Genomic DNA, 15,907 nt, shown 5'->3' with positions numbered 1-15,907 from the left:
GGACCACTGAGTCTCGAGAAGCTGCCCACCGGACGGGCCTATCCAGGAGCAAACCTGAGCGTGCGTCTGCTCCCTGAGAGCCTCCTAGACCGAGTCGTCTGTCCAAGTCTCGGTGCCGTCGCTGAGGAACGTGAAAGCAAAGCTAGGGCCATCCCTAGGGGCCAAGGTGGCTATCTTCCCATCCGCTCCTTTGCGGAGCAGGAAGATACTGATGTCGAGGCAAGCAGGGAAGGTCCCGAGGTCGGCCACATCCAAGTAGTCCCAGGGGCCAGATCTGTAAAAGTCACGAGGAAGCTCTCTCTCCTGAAGCTGAGGCCCATCAGAGTCAGCCACTGAGGGGCTAGCGGACAGAGAAGCCTGCTCCAGTGGTGGTGTAGACTCAGGGTGTCCTGCCAGTGGAGGGGGAGGGGGAGGAGGCTGGGGGATAGGCGACTCAGACTCCTCGGAGGCAACTAGCGGAGGAGGAGGAGGGGGAGCGGGGGCTGCCCTCGGTTGAGGAGCCGTCGGTGCAGCTAACTCTGCAGGAGAGCTGAGAGAGGTGGGGGGGGGGATGGGGATGCATCTGGAACTGGGGCTGAGAAGGAGGAGGAGACTGAGGAGGAAGAGGCGGGGGCTGAAGCTGCGGGTCGGGAGCAGTGGGGTGCAGCTGGGGGAGGGGCTGGGACTGAGTGGAAAGAGGCTGGGGAACGGAAGAGAGGGGGACCTGAGGCTGTGAAGGGCGGGCTGCCGTCGAAGAAGAAGCTCTCCCAGGTCCCTGGGGCGGCTGCCTGTCAGGTCTCTGAGGTGCTGCTGCAGGTTGGGTAACCTTTGCCTCCTTGCCTTTATCAGAAATCTTCTTGTTCTTTCCTCTTTTACTTCTAACCTTTGTCCAACCGCCCGCTAACTCTGGACCGGACTCCGGCTGCCTCTGCTCCTCCTGACGTGGCTGCCCGGAGGGGGGGGGAGGGGGCGGATAGGGAGGGGGCGGGGGAGGCCGAGAAGAGTTGGCGAATCGTGGACAAACAGCCGCCAGGTGCCCAAAGCCGTGACACCTCAGGCACTGGCCTGGCTGTCCGGTGACTACCATGCTCTGGGTGATGCTGCCGGCATCCGTCACGATCTCGATCACTGTAGGGAGAGTCGCAGGATCCGCCACAGCCACACGGACTCGGGGGGCTCCTGCCGTAGTCACCGCATCGGCGAAAGTGTCGTGCATAACCCAGCCAAAGTGGGAGCCCAGGTAGGGCCCTGACAATCGGCCGCAGCTCAGCAGCAAGACCTGGAAAAACTAGCGTCACTGGATGGCGAGGTATACGGAACCGAACATCAAAATCCGCTGCGCTGAATCCACGGTACCATGGGACTATCATGATAATCTTTCCATCCACTGACATGGGGGAGCCAGCAATCAGGTTGCTCGCAGCTTTCGCATTGGAGAGTTTGAGCCAGAAGATGCCCCTTCCCATAAGGGCCACCTCCTCGATATGGCCGTCCTCTAGCATGAGAGTGGAATGGAGCCAGTCCCTGATGGCTGATCTGGAGGGGGAATGTCCAATGACTCTGCCATACACAGAGGTAAGGGCAAAGTTGTTGGCAACCTCCTGAATCCGAGATGATTGTTGCTCTGTCAGGATGACGCGGTAGGCATCTGGAGAGGGAGGGTTCGACTGGGCCTCCGGTTCCGGGCAGGGAGCCGCCATACCGCCAAGACAAACTGCGAGGCTTCCGATGAAGAAGAGGCTGCCACCCAGAAAAAGGGGGGATAGATGCGGGAGGGTGGAGCCTGGGTGTGAAGAAGACGGATGGTGGCGCGGGATGGAGGAGTGAGGACGGAGAGCGGGTGAGGTGAGGAGGCGGGAGCGGGAGCGGGGGAGAGGCGGAGCGGGGCGGGAGGGCGGGAGGGGGGCGGAGTGGAAGAGCGGGGCGGAGGGGACGGGGTGGAGCGGAAGGGCGGGGGGGGCGGGGGCGGAAGGGCGAGGTGGGGTGGAAAGGGCGGGGGTGGAGCGGAAGGGCGAAGGGGCGGGAGGGGGCGGGGGTGGTGTGACGAGGGGCGGGGGGGCGAAGCGGGGGGGCGGGGAGGGGCGGAGTGGGCGGCGGGGAGGGTGGAGCGGGGAGGCGAGGGGGGGGTGAGACGGAACGGCGAGGGGGGGGTGGGCGTAGCGAGGGGGAGGCGGTGTGAAGCGGGGGTGAGGCGGTGGTGCGAGGGGGGTGAGGGCGGAGAGGCAGCGGCGAGGGGGTGAGGCGGAGGTGCGAGGGGGTGAGGGCGGAGAGGCAGGGAGTGAAGCGGGTGTGAGGCGCGGAGGTGCGAGGGGGGGGTGGCGGCAGCGGTGAGGTGAGGAGGAGGAGCTAAGGGAGGTAGAGGTGCGGGAGGGGAGGGGGAGGCTCGCAGGAGCTCGATTTTCTACATATAGATGAAAATAGTGAGTCTCTTGGGAGTACATATACCACTTCCAAAGTTATTGTACATAAGCTACATTATACTAGGTGAGATAGTCAGCCTGTATTACAACAGTTTAAGACTGAGAGTCCTTGGGTTTGGATTTAAAATCTTTGATAAGTGCTTTTCCATCTCTGTTGACAGCCCATTGTGAGCGTCCTTCACTTTGTTCAATTCTATGGACTTCATCTTGAGCTGAATCGGGGTGAGCTCCTCTGATATCCATACCTTGGTGCCTTTCAACTTATTTGTTTGCATGAGAATCTTGATTCTTGCTTTCCTGTCATTCAGTACCACTTTAGCTTGTGTCCCAATAGGAGCCACAATGTGCTGAGAGAGAAATGCATAATGACGTGTGTGGTCCTATGACGACGTCATAATTGGGATAGCATCTATATTTTGTTACCTTCACATCAATTTTCTAGGTTTTCATAGGTGCACCCTTTGAAAGAAAAATCTGATGTCTTTCAATGCTTCATGCAACTTGTTTGCTATGGCTGAGAATAAGTCTCGGTGCAAAGTGCAGACTTTGAGAATAGACAAAGGGAGGAAATACATGTCAGAGAATTCTTGTAGGAAAGAGGGATTATGCATTAGTATACAACCCCTTATACTCCTCAACAAATGTTGGGGTAAAGGCACTGGCCACCCTTGTAACAGTTTTATTCTAGTACTACTAAGTACACTAAGTACACATTGTACTTAGGTACTTAGTGGCCCTAGTCTTATCCATAGATATATACTAGTGTGTGTACTTGGGGATGTACCACTTATTGTTTTATCCCCACCCACTGGTGTGTGACTACGGTGAGTGTGTCTCCTTCACTCCCTACTCCAAATCTCTCTCCCTCTCAATCTCTCAACTGGTATCAGAGCGCGAAGGCGCGGCTGCAACGGCGGCTGCAAGGGCGCAGGGCGCGGCTGCAAGGGCGCAGGCAACGCGCGAAGGCGCGGCTGCAACGGCGGCTGCAAGGACGCAGGGCGCGGCGGAGGCCAGGGCTGTAGGGCGCAGGCAAGGGCTGCAATGCGCGGCTGCTAGGCACGGGCGCGGGCGAGCTAAGCTGCAGAAGCAGCAAGAGGCATAGGCGAAGGCGCCGTCGAGCTCCAGCTGGGCGCGGTCGAGCTCCAGCCCCCCCCTTCTCTCTCGAAATCTGGTACAGCACTGCTGTACTTGACTTTCACGTACAGCCAACAGTCAGGGTACCACAGATCGAGGCACATTTCTTTTCTGTTTATTTGTTTTCACGGGAAAACATTGTCTTTCGCCACTGGCATTTGAGCCAAGGTGTTCTACTTGGGGCAGGGCTTACACTCACACTGAGGCATTATGCCGCAAACAGTGTTGAGACAGGTCTTATCACTTGGCCAGTGATTGTACACAGTGGTGGCACTAAGAGTATGCATTGGACAGATCTGTACTTGATACTTGCAGTGTATGCTTTGTTGGATGCAACTCAATGGATTTGCAGTCAAACGCCTTGTGTGAGCAGTAGCAGTTGATGCCATTTACTGTGTCAATGCACGGAATGTGCTGCCAATTCAAGGGGCTTTTGATGCTATTATGCTTGTGACAAATGCTTTAGCTTGTTGCTGAAAGTACAATCACATTTGGTACAGATTTGGTCGAGTTTGACCAAGTTTGACTTTAGTCAAATTTGGGGCTTTTGTAGCCTGACCGGAAATTTGTCAAGTGGGAGCACTCTACATGCATCAGGCTATCTTGTGGAGCACTATTATGCTTTGAAAGTGCAAATTTGACTTACAGTGTTTGGTCAAAGGTCAATCTCTCAAATTGGAGGTCACATCCCTGATTTTCTTCATGCATTCAAAGGGCTTTTGAGCCACCTTACTTCCAAACTGCAAATTCAGTTGGGGGGGAAGTTTATGAAGCATATGGAGGTCTAAAATCAGGGATTTTCATCAAAAAATCAGAGATTTACAGTTCCTTTTTTTTTGACAGTCCGGGACTGTAAAACATCAGGTTTGGCTATCAACAAAAGTAAAAAATACTGCTGTTTTCTATTATATCAGTTCTGGGATTTTTCTGGAGCGATTTGACGCAGCCGTACCGCACTTTCGCCAGCGAAAAACACAGGAACAGTTTGCTGTACTGTTTCTGCAGCAAGTGGGAGAAAAATATTCAGTTGGTTTTGTGCCACTGAAACAGTACCAAATTCACTTTTGATCGTACTTCCGCTGCGGGGGAATTTTCTTGGAGTGACTAGTGCTTAATTGCACGACTACAGGGAGTCAAACTCTACTTTCTTTACCATGAGTTCCGGCAGCGACGTGTCGTCCTTGTTTCAGATAAAGAAGCTTGAAGGAGCTAAAAATTACGACATATGGAGGACACAATGCTACAATGTGCTGATGCAGAAGGACCAGTACAAGCCTATAAAGGAGAAGGGTGCTAAGCCCCCCAACGTTACTGATGTGAGCAGTGGGAGAAGATGGACGGCTTGGCCAGGTCGACCATTATGCTTACAGTTGTTGATTCACTGGTTGTAGGCATCAGGGATGAACCTACTGCGTGGACGATGTGGCAACGTCTTGAGGATACTTATGCCAAGAAAAGTGCCACGGGAAAAGCTTACTGGCTAAAAAAGCCTGTTGGTCTTCAAATGAAGGAGGGGACAGCTATGTCCACTCATATTATTGAGTTTAACAGCATATTCAGCCAGGTGATCAACCAGGGGTTGAAGCTCGATGATGAGCTGAAAGCTACACTCATCCTATGTTCTCTACCTGAGTCATGGGACACATTCAGGACTTCTACCAGCAACTCAAAAGCCATTCTGTTATTTGCAGATGTGGAGAGTGCTCTTCTACAGGAAGAGATGAACAGAAAGAACAATGCTATTGGGAAGTCAAATGCTTTGAATGCACGCAGCAGGTCCAAAACACGTGGAAAAGACAAAGAAAGAGAGAGGAGCAAGTCCCGCTCTAAGAGTGATCTTGTATGCAACTATTGTGGCAAGAAGGGACATATTGAGAAAAAGTGTTTTCAAAAGAAGAATGACCAGAGAGCCAAAGAAGGCAAGGCTCAAGGCAAGTCTAAGGGCAAAGAAAAAGAGGAGCTGAATGTTACTTATGTTAGTGACAGTGACAGTGGACATGAGATATGTTTCACCTCTTCACTGGACGCTCATACACTTCATGCTGGTGATGGATCAGATATGTTTTCCTGGATTATAGATTCAGGTGCTTCCTTTCATGTGACATCCTACAGAAATCTGTTTGTCAGATATGCAGGAGGGCAAAAGGGAGTTGTCTTTCTTGGTGATAACCATGCATGTTCTATCATTGGCATAGGTGATGTCAGGCTTGTTCTTGAAAATGGCCAGCAGTTAATGCTCAAAGGGGTCAGGCATGTTCCTGAGGTGAAGAAAAACTTGATTTCCACAGGGTTGTTGGATGACAATGGTTATCATACCACCTTTGGCAGTCAGAAATGGAAAATCAGCAAAGGGGCAATGGCTATTGCCAGGGGTCCTAAGGTTGATACTTTGTACTCACTTCATGCTGGACATTGTCCGCATTCTGATGTAAATGCCACCGAGCTGCCAAAGATTTCATTGTGGCATAGCCGGCTTGGCCATATGAGTATTAAGGGAATGGAGCAATTGGCTCACTTTGGTTACTTGCCGAGTCTAAAATATTCAGATTTAAAGAAATGTGAATTTTGTCTCTACGGTCGTCAAGTACAAATACCTCATAAGAGAAGGTCAGATCAGAAATTACAGCTCTTGGAGCTAGTACATACAGATGTGTGTGAGATGCCTACACTCTCTTTAGGAGGTTCAAAGTACATACTGTCATTCATAGATGACGCCACCCGCAAAGTGTGGGTTTACACTCTCAGAAAGAAAAGTGATACGTTCAAGGCTTTCACTAAGTTTGTTGCACTGGTCGAAAATGAGACAGGCAAAAAACTGAAAGCCTTACGATCTGACAATGGTGGAGAGTATTTGTCCAAAGAATTTCAAGAATTCTGTGAGGCAAAGGGTATTCAAAGGGTGTTGTCTGCACCATATGATCCTCCACAGAATGGTACAGCTGAAAAAATGTTCAGGACCATTCAAGAGAAAGTCAGATCCATGTTGTCACATGCTGCATTGCCCCACACATTTTGGGCTGAAGCTGTAAAGACAGCTGTGCACCTTATTAACAGGTCACCAAACAAGAGACTATGTGGCGGTGTGCCTGAACAGGCATGGACGGGTAAGCCTCCGTCTTACAAACACCTACGGGTCTTTGGTTGTGTCGCGTATGTGCATGTACGCAGGGAGGACAGAACTAAACTGGATCCAAAGTCTCTTAAATGCATATTCCTAGGTTACGGTGACAAAGGTGAGATGGGCTACAGGATTTGGGATCCCAAGAACAGAAAACTTATACGCAGCAATGATGTCGTGTTTGATGAAACCATCATGTTCAAGGAACCTGTTGTACAGCAGGGACCTTTAAAAGTAACTATTGATGATAACAGGCATCATGGGCAACACGAACAGGCTGTAAATCAGCCACAACAGCAGCATAACCAGCCATTAAATGATGCTGCAGCAGGTCCTAATGGACAGCCAGGTATGGCAGAAGACATCCCAATGGATGAAGCACAGTTAGGTGATCTTCCTGACATGCAAATGCAGCCAGGAGACATGGGACAGCCACCTTATCTGGGTGATGAACAGGCTGGACAGCCAGCTCAAGACGATGGTCATTGGGTTAGAAGGTCAACTAGACCGACGCGGCAGCCAGAAAGATTTGTTCCAGGCATTGATTATTTGATGCTCACTGATTGTGGAGAGCCTTCATGCTACAGAGAGGCTAGGCAGAGGGCAGACAAGGTTCAATGGGATCTTGCTATGAAGGCTGAAATGGACAGCCTTCACAAGAATGGTACTTGGGAATTGGTATCCTTGCCTACTGGTAAGAAGGTACTGCCATGCAAATGGGTTTATCGACTTAAGGTCACACCTGGTGAAAAGCCAAGGCATAAAGCCAGACTGGTTGCCAAGGGGTTCAAGCAGGAATATGGTGTTGACTTTGACGAGATATTCTCTCCTGTTGTTAAGATGACAACACTCAGAACTGTATTAGCATTGGTTGCACATGCAGATATGGACTTGGTCCAAATGGATGTCAAGACAGCATTTCTTCATGGTGATTTACATGAGGAAATTTTTATGCAGCAGCCAGAGGGTTTTACAGTGAAGGGCAAAGAGAAGCTTGTATGCAAACTAAAGAAAAGTCTTTATGGTCTAAAGCAGGCACCCAGGGAATGGTATCATAAGTTTGATACATTCATGCGAACCCAGGGTTACAGGAGAAGTGACATTGATCACTGCTTGTATACCAAGAAAGCTTCAGATGGCAGTTTACTTATCCTCATTTTGTATGTGGATGACATGTTAATTGCTGGAAAATCTCATAATGAGATGAATGCCTTAAAAAAGAGATTGCACCAGACCTTTGATATGAAAGATCTTGGTGATGCCAACCATATATTGGGTATGCGGATACTTCGGGATAGGGAAAAGCGGTTGCTATACTTGTCTCAGAAGGAATATATTGGCAAGGTCTTGCAGAGATTTCACATGGAGGGGGGGAAGAGTATTGGTACTCCATTGCCTCCTTATGTGAAAATCAGTGCTTTGGACAGCCCTCAGACAGATGCTGAAAAAGCTGAGATGTCAAAGATTCCGTATGCATCAGCATGTGGCAGTCTCATGTATGCTATGGTTGCAACCAGGCCCGATATTGCGTTTGCAGTGGGAGTGGTTAGCAGATACATGGCTAAACCTGGCAAAAAGCATTGGAATACAGTAAAAGGTGTCATGAGATACCTGAAGGGTACACAGGACTTGTGTATATGTTTCGGCAGTCAAGATGCAAAAGTGCAAGGTTATACAGACTCTGATTATGCCGGTCACCCTGATACCCGGAAGTCTACTACCGGATACGTTTTCACTTTTACTGGAGGTGCAGTGTCATGGGTATCTAGAATGCAGCAATGCGTTGCATTGTCTACTACAGAAGCTGAATATATTGCAGCCACTGAGGCGTGCAAGGAAGCTATATGGCTATCTCGGCTAGTGGCAGATTTGGGCTACTCTAGTGATACTCCATTGTTGCATTGTGACAGTCAGAGTGCCATACAGTTGGCACGAAATCCTGTTTTTCATGCAAAGACGAAGCACATCGACGTGAAGTATCATTTTATCAGGGAGGTGCTTGAGAACAAGCAACTTCAGCTTGTGAAAGTTCACACTGATGACAATCCAGCAGATCTGTTGACCAAAGGATTGGCTGCTGAGCGGTTTGCACACTGCAAACGGCTTATGGGTATAGGATAAGCAGACCAATTGGTCTTGTACATGATGATGTATATTGCTGTTTTTTCTTTACTCTCTCTTATGGGCACACTGCCTTTAAGTGGGAGGTTGTTGGGGTAAAGGCACTGGCCACCCTTGTAACAGTTTTATTCTAGTACTACTAAGTACACTAAGTACACATTGTACTTAGGTACTTAGTGGCCCTAGTCTTATCCATAGATATATACTAGTGTGTGTACTTGGGGATGTACCACTTATTGTTTTATCCCCACCCACTGGTGTGTGACTACGGTGAGTGTGTCTCCTTCACTCCCTACTCCAAATCTCTCTCCCTCTCAATCTCTCAACAAAATGGTGTTGTTGATAGGAAGAATAGGTTCTTTGATGGAGATAGCTAGATGAATGATCAAAGGGAAGAGATTGCCACACAAATTCTGAAAATTGTGACTCCCTTTGAGGCTTGGTACAACACGAAACCCGAGGTGGACCTTAGAGTGTTTGGCTGTGTAGAATATGCACATATGTCTAGTCAGTTGAGGAGCAAATTGGATGATATGGCAATTAAATGTGTCTCTACAATTCTCAAACGTGAAGGATTTTTTTCAGTAGAGATGTGATTTTTGCTGAAAACTCAGATCAGTCCATGACTGCGTTATACAGCTGCATACAGGCACTCAGTTTGTTTTTGAAGGGTTGCTGTCACTGGCAATTGATGGCACTTCAGAGCAGCTAGTAGAAGATTAGAATATTCAGCCTGCACATGCTGTTGTACAGCAGCCTTGGATGCTTCAGATGAGGTCCAGGATCAGCCTATCAGACATGAGGATGTGCAGGAGGTTGTCAAAGAAAATAGGGCTGCCTCACAGGGAGCTAGAACAGTCCCTAGATGGCTATTATAGACTCTGCAGGACTGCAGACTTTCAGGTCTCTTCTCTCCAGTAGAACAAGGGCTGGCTCAGGAGGGACAGGTGCAGCAAACTTTGTTGGTTCAGCTTGGATGAATACACTATATGATACAGATGAACCAAGTCGTTCTGAGCATCGCAAGACACTGAGCATTGGATGAGGGCCATGCAGTTAGAATTGGAATCTATCATGAAGGATAATACATCGGAACTGGTGGATTTGCCCGTAGGGAAGAAAGTTGGTAAAAGATCAAAAGAAGATCTGATGGTACCATTGCTAGGTAGAAAGCAAGGTTGTTTGCCAAGGGCCATTCTTAGCAGAAGGGGATAGATTATGATGAAACCTTTGCCCCCACCTCCAGGATGACTACCATCAAATGTGTGTTTCATCAGACACTCATTTTGGTTAAAAAGTACATCAATTGGATCTAAAAACAGCCTTTCTCAATGGGGACTTGCAGGAACAAGTGTATATGAGTCAGCCTATTGGTTTTCAGATGCCTGGTACGAAACATAAAGTATGCAGACTCCATCAAGCACTTTATGGTTTGAAATAAGCCCCACGGGCTTGGTATGAGAAAATTCATATATTTTTGACCAACCAGGGTCTATAGAATAGTCGAATTGAGAGTACCTTTAATGTCAAGAAAGACAAAAGGATTTGTTGATTGTCATCCTGTATGTGGTTGATATGCTGCTCATAGGCACAAATGAAGAGAAACTTGCAGAATTCAGGAATGATCTTAAGCTTCATTTGAGATGTTTGATTTGGGACTTTTACACTATATGCAAGCAAATGAAGGCATTGTGCTCAAACAATCAAAATACATTGAAGAACTGTTACTAAGGTTCGATTTTCAGAAGTGCAGCTTATTTCATCTCCCATGCATCCAAGTTTGAGTCTGCCACGTATGATGCGGGTGAACCTTTTGATGCTGTTGTATTCAAGCAGTTGTTGGATGCCTTATTTATCTTTGCAATACCCATCTAGATATTAAGTTCAGTGTATTCTAGTTGAGTAGGTACATGCACATGCCAAAGATATAGCATCAGTGTGCCGTATAGTGTGTTTCTTAGATATTTGTAGAGTACTCGGTCTCTTGGTTTGTTCTATGCTAGGGGGGATGACCTGCATGCTTTAAGTGATTCAGATTGGCTGGGGATAATGATAACAGACTTTCCACTAGTCTTTATTGGCAGTTCATGCATTTCTTGGATGAGCAAGAAACTGGCAACATCATCTTGTAAAGTTGAGATAGGGCAGCGTTTGCAATTACAAGTGAATGTGTATGGCCCAGGAGATTGATGGCAGATCTTCGTGGTGGTTTACAGCCATCTACTCTCATACTCATGACAATTAGAGTGCTTTAGATGACTCTGTAGGAGTGATTCCTATCGTAAAAATTTTGAATTCCTCTCGAAGCATTTAGGAAAAAGAGTCTCCTATTCTCCTTCAAACCTATGATTTTACTACACTTTATACAAAGATCGAGCTGTAAGATCTGAAGTTTAGAATCAAAAAGCTATTGGCTGAAGTTTTTAAGTTGAGATTTGACAAAGACAGATGCAAAGTGCCAAAAGTTGAGAAAACAGCTTTATGTTTTGACTTTTTGTGGCTAAATAATAAGGATCATGACATTGATTCTATAAAGAAAAGATACACAAACATAGTTACAAGAAATGTTTCGTCTGTTTCATCACTTCGTCGTTTTGACAAGTTTTGTTTCGTTTCGTTTTGACTTTTCGGACAAAACGGATAGGTTTCAAATTGATTCTTAATATATACCCTTATAGGGGCAAATAAGATATGTTATATTTAAGTTAGAGTGAACAAAGAGAAATACAAGTCAAGACACTAAAAAGGAAATTCAAAACACAAACACGTATTTCAAATTTATTTAAATTCAATCTCCTTTCTCAGGTTCGGATAGATTTCGAAATGATACTGAATATATAAAAGAATAGGGGCATTTAGGATATGTTATATTCAAGTTTAGAGTCAACAAAGAGAAATACAAGTCAAGATACCTAAAAAGGAAATTCAAAACACAAACACATTCTTCAAATGTTTTTAATTCAAGCGTTTAATCTCCTTTTAGACCATATTTATGGTGTCAAAACTTGAAAGCATATGGATTTTAGGAAAAATGGGGCAAAACGTGTATTTTGATTTGGGCAAAACAAAGGTTTCATTGAGAGCGTTTTGTCCTATTTCAAAACTTTTCGTCTGTTTCGCATTCCGAGGTTTCGAACTAGACGAAACAGGTTTTCATGTGACAATGGCACAAAGGTAGTAAGTATTGAAGATGTTTGCTCTTGGATAGATTTTCTTTTAGATTTTCAACAAATTGTAGGAATCCCTATGGGCACTAATTGTGCTGTATTTTTAGTGAACTTTTATCTCTTCACTTATGAAATTGAGTTTATGCAACGGCTTATTTTTATCAATAATTGCCCTATCAATTTACATAAGCTACTAAATAAAATTTCTACACATTGTGGTTGATTAATTATATGATAGAGAGTGGTTAAATGCCATGCTTGAGGTGATTAATTAACTTAATGATGAGTGCACATTCCAAGTGGATCCTATTGACAACATAAAAGGCATTCTCAATCACTATGTACTGAGAAAGCTAACTGTCTGGCTATATGTTTTTGTAGGACTTTGATCCCACAGAGGAATTCCCAGGTACTGCCCCTTTCAGTGAGCCAGAGACAAGAGTGATGAGAGACCTTGCCCGGTCATTTAAGCCACATCTCTGGATCAATGTTCATTCTGGTATGCAGGTGTGCATTTCTGTTCAAAGTCAGTGAATTAAATTTCCATACTATTACATGCTAACCATGCGGCTGTCTTGTTTAGCTTTGCATTTGAGACTCTTGAATTGATGGTATTCGCTGAATGAGCAAGCACACAGATGAAAATGAATGCGAACTATTTCCAAAACACACCCAACTGTATGCTGTAAATGAACCCACAGTAACACAGATATGCAAGAGATAAAACACCTGCTTTTGGCAACCCAGTTTTGATCTGGCCGTTGCCTATGCATACCCTAATCAGATCATTACATTGCACCATCGACCAGCACAATTGGCCCGGTCCTGTTCAATGACTCGTCGCCCAGTAGTGTACCACCACTCCACCAGGCCAACTTGCTCCTGCAATTGTCTCCATTTTCACATTGCCCAAGCGCAACCTGGAGAAACCCACAGGCATGAGCAAAGAAAGAGGCCAACTTTTTTTTGTTTCACGACCGTGCTTTTTGTAGTGTTACAAGGACACTCTGAAATAGAAAAGACCCAGCTACTGAGGCTTGCAACAAGAAACTACGAAATGGCCACACACAGTCCAAAACATAGAGATGGCTCACAAGCCACACTAACATCCAACCACGCAGGGTCACGAGATGTTGGCCTCTGCACAAGAAGCTCCAAGATATCTTCACACACACAGCCAAACGAAGGTAGTCACACGGGCTGATAACAATGATTAACGACATAGATGTAGACTACTGAAATACTCAATTGATGATAGAGCATTCACTAACTTCATCAACCAGATTTGAGGACAGAGTAGAGCGACACACCCTCTCCACTGCAAGTCACTACGATCAGCTGCTGCTCTTTTAAAGAAGACGATCACCTTTGACATCCACCAGCGAAAGGTGTCTCCTAGATCACTCCAAAGGTTGTCTCCAAGCTGCTACCAGGGTTGCCACTTCCGACTCTGATGGAGCCACCTGCAAAGCGTGGATATAGAATAAGAATATTTCTGGAAGAAAACTGCCTCAAGTAGCTGCATGTGCATATGACAAGTGTTCTAGAACCTTGGGGGAAGGAACTCCCCCCATGAGGTTTACAAATTTCAATCAATAAAGCCAACAATCCCCCATAAACCAACTTAGGGGGAAAGAAAGACAATGCTACCACCCAAAAATCAGAAAGAAGACCAGATTGAAATACTGTCGGCATTCACACTCAAGATCTATGTGTGTGTGTGTGTGTCTGTAAAAATAAATACAAATAAATATTATATATATATATATATATGGAGAGAGAGAGAGAGAGAGAGAGAGAGAGAGAGAGGTCGCCACCCACGAAGGGTCCAAAACTGTCAATCATCCACATGGGACCGGGAAAAACTATCCTCAGAAGGCACGCTCCCTTGCAATCACAAAGCTGCAAAATCTTGTGTTGCTGAAGCGGAGCCAAACATGCTTGGCTCTAACAAGCATTTCAAAATGTGACTCAAATGTCACTAAATAGAATCAGAAAGGCAGCACCACTCCCAATACAAGGACTAAATAAGGTATGCTTGTCCTTGTAGATATTTAGGTATGCTTGTCCTTGTAGAAAATCAGTGGTACAATGCCCCCGAACAATGCTCAACTGTTGACTTTTGTTGACCAGCTTTGTTGCACTTCTAGGAGAGCTAAGAAATAGGTGACCAGCAGCACACTTGCTAAATGGAATTGGAACAGGTTGAGCAGCAGCTACAAATGCTCAAAAAGTGATGTAGAAGTGGGGCTTTCTTCTCTAAAACTGAGGTGGCCCAATGGGAATGGCCCTAGGAGTCCAAAAGGAGGACGTCCAGCTCAATTGGATGTTGGTAAGTGGATAGTTGGGGCACTTTTGCTACGTAGTGGGTTGGGGGTTCAGATTGGACACAATAGCTATCACTTTTCTTGTAGTTCCTTCCACAATTAGCACCACACAGATAACTAATTTGTATGGTTGGTTTTCTCTCAAGCATTAATAGAAGGTTCTTTTATTTGGGGTTGGGAAAAGAAAAAAGGAACCCTAAGAAAAATTGGGTAGGTAATACTTGCTCCGATCCTAGACAAATTATTTAATGAATTCTTTTGCATTGGCTTTCTAATCTTGTGTACTACAAAACACCATCATACCCATTCACAAGCCAGGGGATTTGGACAATAGTGAACCTCTTACATTGTTAGGCTGGCCACTCGTCATATTCTGCTATGAAGAGTTAGTTGTATTTATGAAAATCTAATGTCCAATTACTTTCTCTTCCAACGGTGTTACCAAAGGCCAAAGGCCCCTGCTATGAGTTGCAAGGAGTCAATGATGCTTGGAACTATGGTATTGACGTGTCACTACCAAAGACTTTCGTTGCAAGTCATGGTGCAATGGAAGCGCAGTGATGGTGCAACTAGCGGATGGTGACTGAGTAGACTGGTGCAACTAGCGGACGGTGATTGAGTAGACTAGTGCTAGTAATGGTGCTGATGCGAGACATAACAGAAAGAGCGATCTAACGTGAGACAATGAGAAAACAATGCTCACAATGGATGTTGGTGCAAGCATGGAATGGAACAATGAAAAACGATCAAATGAAAGACAAGGAAAGAACAATGCTCATGCTTGTAAGAATGAGAACAAGATGCGCATGCTAAAGCGAAACAAGACAGGCTTGCCACAGTGTATAGAGATTACTCGTAAAAAATCCCCAATACAATAGGCGAGCTCATAGCTCAAGCCTCTCTCCTCTCTTCCCTCAATAATGATGCTCTCCCCTCCCTTTTCCCTTGCCTCCCCGTCTCTGGCGGAGTCCTCTCCTATTGGTGTAGTATATCCCCTTCATTCCCATTGGTTATCCTCGTATCTCGGTGCACTGCTGCTCCGTCTCTTAATGGATTTGGTGGCTTTTTGACTGTGCCATCCTCCACCTTGTTGGTGCTACCTAACTACTTCATGTGCACCACCTAAGGCCTCTGAGTGGTACTGAGTTGGACTAGGTTTTTCCCGTTACCGACAGGACTTGCTATTCTCCATGTGCACTGCCATGTTCCTTGGTCAACCAAGTGGCCTCTTTCGGATGTGAAATAAGTGCCATCACTCTAACTGTCCCGTAACCACATAGGTCATAGGTCATCCTTGTACGAATGACCCTTCCGATCCTTGTAACAGTTTCTCCTAGCATTCGCCGTCTTGGTCAATAGGAAAACAAGTTTTTTTGCAATTGAAAATTAGGATTGCATGCATTATTCCCTGCATTTTGCCCCAAAAAATTACAGAAATAAATGCAATTGCTCTTGGCCTTACAACCGTGGAAAGAACCAACTTCTAGGAAAAGAACACCCTCATATATACACAAGCTCAAAGAGCTGAAACAATAAAAACTGAGATGGAAATCTGTAAGACTGAAAGCTTGCTGGACTCGGATGAAAGAAAACCCTCAAGCATAATGCATGACATTCCGCAGATCCTTATACTTTGCCTCG

General features: G+C 46.0%; 1 protein-coding gene across 1 annotated transcript in view; it reads left to right on the top strand.

Moving 5' to 3' along the window:
* LOC147885504 (Zn-dependent exopeptidases superfamily protein) overlaps nt 1-15,907 on the top strand; it is a 108,446-nt gene that overhangs the window by 50,362 nt on the left and 42,177 nt on the right. The window contains exon 8 of the mRNA XM_087396646.1: nt 12,321-12,446. Within this exon, the coding sequence (XP_087252772.1) occupies nt 12,321-12,446 (126 nt within the window). The remainder of the gene's footprint in view (nt 1-12,320; nt 12,447-15,907) is intronic.

Source organism: Dipteris shenzhenensis, chromosome 25 (assembly GCF_047967505.1).
Source record: "Dipteris shenzhenensis isolate YYH24624 ecotype China chromosome 25, Dip_SZ_1.0, whole genome shotgun sequence".
In the NCBI taxonomy this organism is placed as follows: Eukaryota; Viridiplantae; Streptophyta; class Polypodiopsida; order Gleicheniales; family Dipteridaceae; genus Dipteris; species Dipteris shenzhenensis.
Note: the sequence above shows the minus strand (reverse complement) of the source record. Positions and strands in the feature narration are given on the sequence as shown.